The 10,000-nt window shown below is 45.7% G+C and overlaps 1 protein-coding gene and 1 non-coding gene across 2 annotated transcripts in view; both read left to right on the forward strand.

Moving 5' to 3' along the window:
* LOC135115653 (cell adhesion molecule Dscam2-like) overlaps positions 1-10,000 on the forward strand; it is a 125,550-nt gene that overhangs the window by 103,244 nt on the left and 12,306 nt on the right. The window contains exons 15-22 of the mRNA XM_064032577.1: positions 1,881-2,021; positions 2,138-2,147; positions 2,520-2,698; positions 4,787-4,921; positions 5,074-5,271; positions 5,650-5,725; positions 8,296-8,471; positions 9,352-9,495. Coding sequence (XP_063888647.1) covers positions 1,881-2,021; positions 2,138-2,147; positions 2,520-2,698; positions 4,787-4,921; positions 5,074-5,271; positions 5,650-5,725; positions 8,296-8,471; positions 9,352-9,495 — 1,059 coding nt within the window. The remainder of the gene's footprint in view (positions 1-1,880; positions 2,022-2,137; positions 2,148-2,519; positions 2,699-4,786; positions 4,922-5,073; positions 5,272-5,649; positions 5,726-8,295; positions 8,472-9,351; positions 9,496-10,000) is intronic.
* On the forward strand, positions 1,463-1,535 carry Trnak-uuu (transfer RNA lysine (anticodon UUU)). The gene has a single exon. It is a non-coding gene; the product is annotated as a tRNA-Lys (tRNA).

Here is a 10,000-nt window from a genome sequence, read left to right on the forward strand (position 1 = left end):
AAGAATTTATTTATTTATTTATTTATTTATTTATTTATCATTATTATTATTATCTTACATGTGGGGACCTAAAGAAAAAGAAGAAATCCAGTCTCAAAATGAAAATAGCACAAAATGGTCTACTATCTAATGAAAATAGTAGAAAACAGTGTACCATGTAAGTGAAAATAGTAAAATAGTCCAGAATAGTTAGATGCGTTTCTTTCAGTGTCTGTTGGGAGGGTAAGGAGAAGGAGAGGGAGAGGGAGAGGGAGGGGGAAGTGAGGGACAAGATGGAAAGATGGAGGAAGAGGAAGAGTTGATGTAGTAGTCTCTCTCTCTCTCTCTCTCTCTCTCTCTCTCTCTCTCTCTCTCTCTCTCTCTCTCTCTCTCTCTCTCTCTCTCTCTCTCTCTCTTGTCCCCTTCCTCTTCTCGTTTTTTCTTCATGTGGTGGTCTATATTAGAGGGGTAAGAGACGTGTGTGTGTGTATGTGTGTGTGTGTGTGTGTGTGTGTGTGTGTGTGCGTGTACCCTTTCAGCTCTCCCATTTTTTGTTTATTTTTCTTTTTCTCTCTATACGAAGTTATTAGTCATCTTCATCCTCTCTCTCTCTCTCTCTCTCTCTCTCTCTCTCTCTCTCTCTCTCTCTCTCTCTCTCTCTCTCTCTCTCTCTCCATTCATCTTTCATGTTTTCCTCCCTCACGAGTCATAATTATTGTATCACCCCTTTCCTTTTCTTTCCTTCCTTCATTCCTTCCTTCCTTCATTCATTCATTCATTCAGTCTTTCTCTCTTTCCTTCGTTTATTGCCCTGTCGCTTGTCACCTTTGTTTCCTTCCCTCCTTCGTCTTGTTTCGTTATTACATTGTGTGTGTGTGTGTTTTTCTCCTCTTCTCTTCATTCTGTTCCTTGTTTACTGTGTATTATCTCTCTCTCTCTCTCTCTCTCTCTCTCTCTCTCTCTCTCTCTCTCTCTCTCTCTCTCTCTCTCTGTTTCTCCTTCTCTTTCGGTCTCTCTCGGTCTTTCTTCCTGTGTGTGTGTGTGTGTGTGTGTGTGTGTGTGTGTGTGTGTGTGTGTGTGTGTGTGTGTGTGTTTCATCTGTTTGTTTTTGTATTTATGGCATATCTCAGTTTTGTTTTGTTTTGTTTTATTTTGTTTTATTGCATTCTCTCTCTCTCTATCTCACTGTTGCTGTCCTTATTATTGCATAGTTATTATCACGATCGTCATCTGTTTAATTGTTTGTTTGTTTGTTTTTGTACATCTGTTTATTTGTTTAGTTTTTCGTTTACTCTTTATCATCATCATCATTTTCTTTTATTTTTATTTTCTTCTTCCTCTTCCTCTTCCTCCATTACATTCCCAATAGATAATAGCAGCAGCAACAGTAGTAGTAGTAGTAGTAGTAGCAATAATAGCAACAGCATCAGCAGCCATAGTAGTGTTGGGGAGTTTGGTAACGTGAGCGCGAGAGGAACATCGAGCCCGGATAGCTCAGTCGGTAGAGCGTTAGGCTTTTAACCTAACGGTCCAGGGTTCGAGTCCCTGTTCGGGCGCTTATTTTTATCAGTGATTCTTGAGGTCCTGATGTGCTGTGGTGGTTGTATGGGATGATATGGAGGCCTAGGAACCCTATGACTATGAGTTTTGTTGAATTATTGACGTGGGAAGGAAAATAAGTGTTTGTGTGTTGAGGTAGGCTGATGATGATGATGATGGTGGTGGTGGTGGCGGTGGTGGTCTTGCCTTGGTTTGGTGGGGAAAGTTCCATGTGCAGGTTAATCACTCACTCACTCAACTCACCCACTCATTCACTCAACACCACCATCCCTCTCCCCCTCTCTCCCTCCCTCCCTCTCTCTCTCCCTCACTCACGCCCCTCCTGTCTCCTACCTCGCCAGAGCCGCCTTGGTTTGTGGAGTCAGAGCAGCGTCAGCAGGTAAGGGTGGGCGCCATTGCCACCCTCACCTGCCACGCCCACGGAGACGACCCCCTTACCCTCACCTGGACGAGGGATGCCGCCCCCCTCCCCCCATCCCCAGGTAAGCCTCGTAATTTTTCCTTGCACTTCTTTTGTGTAGGTGAAGTGAAGGTTTGTCTTGACTTGCAGCAGGTGTGTTGTGACTTGTAAGTTTACAGGTGTGTTTTGTTTCCATAGGGGAGTTAGTGTAGGTGTGTTTTGACTTGTAGCAGGACAGGTGTGTGTGTGTGTGTGTGTGTGTGTGTGTGTGTGTTGATGACTCGCAGGTGTGTTCTTATATATTTTTTTAACTCGTAGCAGGTGTGTTTTGTTTGTATAGGTGTGCATCAACTTAACCCAGGTGTGTTTTCTTTGGATACGTGACGTGCAGGTGTGTTTTCACTTCAAGCAGGTGCCTTTCATTCTGAACAACACTGTGAGTCAAGCGAATTCCAGAGTGAAGCTTCGTACCAACTGAACGTACACACACAACACACTCGCACTATTGAAAACCCGCAACATAGAAAAAAAAAAGCCCACAAGTCAGTATACTTAGCACCCCTACTATTGAAAACCGCAGGTACCAGGTGTCGGTGCGTGAGGGGACAGCGGCAGAGGACAGCAGTGGCCGGGGTAGCAGCGGCAAGGAGGGAGAGCTACTGATACAAGATGCCAGGCTCTCAGACTCCGGTACCTTCACTTGCACTGCCTCCAACACACACGGCACACGAACCTCGCGACTACACCTCCTCGTGCAAGGTGAGGGCGGGGTGAGGGAAGGGTGAGGGAGGGCATGAGGGTGTAAGGATGTCAGGGAAGATGGGAGGGTTGCAAGGAAGGTGTGTAGGTTTGCTGTAAGAGAGGGATTATGTGTGTGTGTGTGTGTGTGTGTGTGTGTGTGTGAGAGAGAGAGAGAGAGAGAGAGAGAGAGAGAGAGAGAGAGAGAGAGAGAGAGAGAGAGAGAGAGAGAGAGAGAGTTTGTTAGTGTTTTCAAATCTTCCTTCCTTCTCCTTTTCCTTCTGTCCCTTCTTCTTCTTCTTCTTCTTCTTCTTCTTCTTCTTCTTCTGCTTCGTTTTCGTCCTCGTCTTTACAGGAAGGATACAAGCTTTCTAGAACCATTACAAAGGAGATTGACTGTACTAAAAGGACACAAGCAAGGGATGAGAAGTATTCCTTACGAAGCGAGACTGAAGCTTTTAAATTTGCATTCCTTAGAGAGGCGCATGTTAAGAGGGGACCTGATAGAAGTCTTTAAGAGGGATAGGGGATATAACAAGGGTGACGTAACTAAAATTCCGGGGCTCACTAATCAGGACATGACAAGAAATAATAAGTTAGGCTTTAATAGTTACGTTCCAGGAAGAGATAGGAAAGAATTAGTTGTCAAATAGAGTGGTAGATGAATGAATGGGCTCAGCAATCAGGTTGTTAGTGCTGAGTCATTAGGGAGCTTTAAAAGAAGATTATTCAATGAGGATGAGGATGATAGATGGAAACAGGTAAGCATGTTTCTTACCGGGACTGCCACGTGTAGACCTGATGGCTTCTTGCACCAACCCTTCTTTTCTTACGCCCTCCTCCTCCTCCTCCTCCTCCTCCTCCTCCTCCTCCTCCTCCTCCTCCTCCTCCTCCTCCTCTTCCTCAAACCACTACTATATACCACAACAACCACTACTACTACTACTACTACTACTACTACAATATGCGAGCCCTTTATGTGTGAGTGTGCGCGCGCGTGGCGGGATAAGGAGATTAAGATGGAACTGTGTCAAGGTGTAAGATTCTTGGAAGGAAGCGCAGGAGGAGGAGGAGGAGGAGGAAGAAGAAGAAGAAGAAGAGGAGGAAGAGGGGGAGGAGGAGGAGGAGAAGGAGGAGGAGGAGGAGGAGGAGGAGGGTTTCAGGAGTGTTGTAAACATAAGACAGGAAAGGTCAAGGGAACGGACACACACACACACACACACACACACACACACACACACACACACACACACACACACACCAGATGCTTCCTTGCGTCTCCCTCACCTGCGTCTCCGTGGCGTGTGTATGTGTGTGTGTGTGTGTGTGTGTGTGTGTGTGTGTGTCGTAATCCGTTGCGTGGGACAGAGGGCAGCGTGACACACCTGGCGCACCTGCTGGGCCGCCTCACCTTGCCTTGCTAAGCTTTCTGAGGTGACCTGAGACTCTTCATTAGCCAAACCAGGTGGAAGGCTCAAGTAGGTCGTGGTGGGTTGCGCTGGCTGTCTTAGTGTGTGCATGTGTTCGTCTTATCCTCCTGTTGTCTTATCCTTTGACCTCCTCCTCCTCCTCCTCCTCCTCCTCTCTTGTTGTTTCTTGCCTTGTTTTATTTATTATTCTCTTCCTTCCTTGCTTCCTTCTTTCTTTATTATGTCTTCTTCATTTGTCTTCTGTGTCTGTTTTCTGTGCGTTTCTTCTGTTTTGTCTTTCTTCTTCCTTTCATCTTCAATATTTTTTTTTATTATTATTATTAATATGATGGTGTGGGAGATTTTAATTCATTCATTTATTCATAAGTTCTATCTTCCTTTTATCTTATCATCCAACTTGCTTTTGTATGGTTTTCCTTGTCTATTTCCACAGGTGTTCTCGTATCTCTGTCCCTTCATTAACAAGCCTCCCTCCCTTCCTGTACAACCCTTTATTTACCATCATCTTTCTCCTTATCTTTACACCTGTTCTTTATCCTTTCATCACTTTATCAACGCTCTTCCCTTTCTCTAAAACCCCTTGATAAATACCTGTCTGTCATCCTATCTCTTCTTATTTTCACAACCGTTCTCGCATTCTTATCCCTTCATTACTTTACCAATGGTCTTCCCCCAACAGACGTGCCAGCGCCTCCCTCAGCAGTGCGGGTTGGGGAGCGTGGGTCGCGTCACCTGCTTGTTACCTGGACGCCGCCTGAGGATTCTAATGCCCCCATCACTGCTTATGTCATCACTGTTAAGCCTCTTCCTGCTGGTGGGTAGTGTGTGTGTGTGTGTGTGTGTGTGTGTGTCTGTCTACATCCCTGTCTACTTCTGTACATGTCTCTACTTCCCTATTTCAACACGTGACTGTCCATATCCAAAGCTACTTCTCTCTATACCCAGACACCTCCATTTCCCCCCCAGGGTCGAGTGGGGGGCGGGAGGAGCGGGTGCGGGGCCAGGAGGTGCGGGCAGTGGTGGGCGGCCTGACTCCCGCCACCCGCTACACCGTCAGCGTGGCGGCCGTCAACAGCGTGGGGCGTGGGCGTGGCTCTCCGCCCCTCAACGACGCCACGCACGAGGAGGCGCCCTCTGCCCCGCCCCAGAATGTGAAGGTTGGTGGTAGGCAGGCATACACACACACACACACACACACACACACACACACACACACACGGAAAGACAAATACAGACAGGAAGAGAGTGAGATGAACAGACAGAAAGAAAACACACACACACACACACACACACACACACACACACACACACACACACACACACACACACACACACACACACACATGATAATTAAGTAATATAATTATCATCAAATTATATCACAAACTAAACAGACCTAAGCAAATAGACGCAACATTATTCTAATATACTCTCTCTCTCTCTCTCTCTCTCTCTCTCTCTCTCTCTCTCTCTCTCTCTCTCTCTCTCTCTCTCTCTCTCTCTCTCCCCAGGTGGTCCCAGTGTCCTCTAGTGCCTTGCGAGTCACCTGGGACCCACCGCCCCCTAACACCACCCACGGGACACTCCTGGGCTACCAATTGGGACTCAAGCCACACAGGTAAGGTTGACTTAACCCTTTCCCTGGCACATCGTACCTTAATCACTCTGAGATGCTTCCTTTCCCAAGTCTCTAAAGCAACACCCAAACATTATATTGATTAGTAATTGTAATATCTATTCTTTCTCGTTTTTCTTTCATTTCTCTATTGTTTGTTGTTGTTGTTGTTGTTGTTGTTGTTGTTGTTGTTGTTGTTGTTTATTTGTTTTTTTCAATGTCTATTTTATTGATGGTGTATCGCTTATAGTTGTGTTTTTTTATCTATTATGTTCAGAAAAGGTGCTCGAGAACAGACAGGTAGACAGAGAGATAGATACAAGTAGGCAGACACACACACACACGTACACACACACAGACAGACAAAAAAGATAATCAGAAAAATATAAATTACTCTTTAGATTTGTTAACCCTGTTTTTTTTTTTCTTGTAATCCAACTTTCTTTTATCAAACTTTCAATCATCAACTGCTCGAATAGATGCGTAGGTGAAAAAATGTAACGCATTATTCACAAACATAGCGCTGTGAAAGGGTTAAGGTTTTCTCTATCCGTCTATTTGTTTGTATGTCTGTTTATCTATTTGTCTGTCCTCCTGTCTCTGTCCGTCTTTGTGGCTGTCCTTCCGGCTGTCTCTTTCGTTCATGCGTCTGTCTTTCTCTCTGAAGATCATCTCTATGCGTCTGTTTTGTTTATCTATCTGTATACCTGTCTTCCCTGTCTTCTCGTCTGCCTGTCTGCCTGCTTATCTTACTATACATCTTTCAATTTCCGTCTTGGCATTATCTCTCCATCTTTCACTCTTCTATTTATCTACCAGAATATACTTATCTTCCAATCTCTCCTTCTCAAACACCTACCTTCTCCTAACTTGTCTACCAGTCTACCTGTTAATCCCCATTCATCTGTTAACTCCACCAAAACACTAATCCACACTAGCATAACCTTTCCAGCATGACCCCAGCACAGCATTTTGCCTTCCTTCCTCGCGGCCCTTCATCTACAGTCGCCACAGAGGGCCACGCAGCTCACGTCCTCCTCTTATTGCTACTACACCATCAATAATCACATTACCTGCTCTGTCATTACGAAGGGCGGTGACGTAACGAGTAACAAGCGTAATACTAATGAGGCGACGCGTGTGGGAGGCGTGGGAAGCGAGTGGCAAGGTGAGAGGAGGGAGGAAAAGAGGGAAAATGGAGTGGAAAAGAGATGAAGGGAGTGAGCGTGTGAGAGGAAAGAGAAACAAGAGGTAGGAGGAATATCTAACGAAGAGGGGGAAAGGGAAGAGAGGGAAGGAGCGTAAAGAATTGTCGAAGAAAGGGGAGCATGTGTCAAGGTGAAGGGAGAGAGAGAGAGAGAGAGAGAGAGAGAGAGAGAGAGAGAGAGAGAGAGAGAGAGAGAGAGAGAGAATGGGAGGAAAGTGTAAAAATATACGTACGAGGGGAGGACACAGGTGAGCTTGTAAAGGGACAGGTAAACTTTATATAACCCAGGTGTGTGTGTGTGTGTGTGTGTGTGTGTGTGTGTGTGTGTGTGTGTGTGTGTGTGTGTGTGTACGTTGTTACTGATAAAGACAATCATTGACAGCAGGACAGGTAAAAGAGTGGGAAGATAGACAGCCAGAGAGGCATAGATGATGGGACGGGAAGAGAAAAATGGAGACACACACACACACACACACACACACACACACACACACACACACACACATGTATAAATAGACAAACAGACAGACAGACAGACGAAATACCACACGAAAACTGACACTAATAGAGATAAATAGACAGACAGATAGACGGACAGACAGACAGGCAAACAAACTTACATAAAACAAACAAACTTGCAGAAACGGAGAGATTAAAGAAAAACAGATGAGCAAATATGATAGAAAGACATGTGTAAATTAACAAATAGACAGACAGACAGACAGACAGACAGACAGACAGACAGACAGACAGACAGACAAACAGAGCAAGAATTGATAATGGAATATACTTGAAGTTCTGTGCTGAAAGGAAATCCCGAGGGCGTCTTAGCACCTCCCCTCTCCCTCTCCCTCTCCCTCTCCCTCTCCCTCCCTCTTTCCTGTCCCTATTAAACTGCCTTTCTCTAAATCCTCTTCCTTCCTTTCCTCTTCTATCATTCCTCTCTCTCTCTCTCTCTCTCTCTCTCTCTCTCTCTCTCTCTCTCTCTCTCTCTCTCTCTCTCTCTCTCTCTCTCTCTCTCTCTCTCTCTCGTGTGTGTGTGGAGATATCGTTGAATGATTTTCTATAATTATTTTGTGATTATTTCTAATTACAACTTGCAGTAAATGTGTTATTGAATCCCCAGACTATAAACGATATGTCCGTCTGTTTGTCTGTCTGTCTGTCTATCTAACGATCTATCTATTTACATACCTTTCAGTGTAATTATCTACCCTATATATCTATCTGTCTACCTATCAACACATCAGTCCTTCACTTTATCATTCCATCTACGTATACATCAACACATCTACCAGTCCACCTGCTACCTATCTACCCATCACTAACTCCACCCCCTTCACCTTCTTCATCTTCTCTCCCACAGTGACGGAGAGAATGGCGCCTATAACTTCACCAGCGTGGGGGGCGTGGGAGGCACCGGCAGCTCGCGGGTGGGAGGGCTGCGTCCCCACAACCGCTACGTGGTGGTGGTGCGCGCCCTCAACTCGAAGGGCCCCGGACCTCTCTCCCCGCCAGCCCACACCGCCACCCTTCAGGACAGTGAGTGTGTGGGGGTGGTAGTAGTGGTAGTAATAGTAGTAGTAGTAGTAGTAGTAGTAGAACAATTATACTAACACAAGTAGTAGCAGTAACAGTAATAATAGTAGTAGTGCATTAGCAGTAGTAACATCAGCAGTAATAACAACAGCTGGAGACAATGAGAGAGGATAAACACACTAAAAAAAGTCTCAATGCAACAGAAAACGGGACAGCACTACTAAGGCAGAAGAGCGGGAGGCGGGGCGGGACGGGGCGGGGCGGGGCTGCTGTGAGAGGGGGCACTAAACCATTATTTTGTTGCGCCGTGCCTGCGTCTCCTCATGAATCGCTGCGGTTTGTTCACGGTTTGCAGGACCAGCTTAAGTAGACGACGAGTGGAAGGCAAACAAAAGCACCTCATTAATCGACGCTTCTCTTCCTTCCTCCCTTTCCTCCTCCTCCTCCTCCTCCTCCTCCTCTACTTCCTCCTCTCTGTTTTCTCATTTTTTGGTTTCCTATAATTTATATTCTCTCCGTTTTCTGTTCTCTCCTTTTTCTCTTCTTCGTTTACTTGACTCTTTCGCTCTTTCTCTCTCTCCTCCTTCTCCCTCTCTCGCTTTCCTTTCTCTCCCTACTTCTCCCTTTCCTCTTCCTTCTTCCTCCCTTTTGTCTCTCTTCCGCCACTGCATTTCTACTCTCTCCCTGTCTCCTGGCCTTTTCACCTAATTCTCATGCGATCTCTCTCTCTCTCTCTCTCTCTCTCTCTCTCTCTCTCTCTCTCTCTCTCTCTCTCTCTCTCTCTCTCTTTCCATCCACAAATTGCTCCTTTTCTTCATTTGTTCATTCCATTTCATCACTCCCTCCTCCTCCTCCACCTCCACCTCCTCCTCCACCCCCACAGAGCCCAGCGCGCCCCCCGGCCAGGTGCGGTGTGAGGCCCTGTCATCTTCAGCCCTCGCCGTCACCTGGGTACCGCCTTCCCCTGACCATCGCAACGGAGACCTCACCACCTACCGCGTCGCCTTCTGGGTCGCCGCCTCCCCTGGTCAGTGGTTGGGTTGGGTTGGGTTAGATAAGGCTTTGGTTAGGTTAGGTCTTGTGAAATTAGATTAAGTTAGTTGGAACACGTTTGGTTATTCAGAAATGCTTTACCCTTTCACCCTTTTCACCCTTTTCACCCCTTTCACCCTTTCACCCTTTCACCGCGTCTATTTTCAAAGGCCACAAAGATATTAGCCGGGTTCTAAAGAGTGTTTTTTCCTGCTGATAATGTAGAAGTATTGTTAACCTGTGAATAGAACTATAAAAACGCCCTTAAAAACCCGTGTCATATCAACTAGACCCTTTTGAAAGTAGAGAAGGTACGAGGCAGAGTTTTTATTCAGAATGTGGTCCTTTAAAGTCACTGCTTCTTGTTTAAATGTTATCCATTATAAACTACACCCATTACTAAAGTCTCACCTGAAATTATTCCTTCATGCGAGTAATTCTTCCAGGCCTAACTTAACCTAATCTTATGACGGGAGAAAATTATTTTACTTAGGCAAAAT

Source organism: Scylla paramamosain, chromosome 29 (genome assembly GCF_035594125.1).
Source record: "Scylla paramamosain isolate STU-SP2022 chromosome 29, ASM3559412v1, whole genome shotgun sequence".
NCBI classification, from domain to species: Eukaryota; Metazoa; Arthropoda; class Malacostraca; order Decapoda; family Portunidae; genus Scylla; species Scylla paramamosain.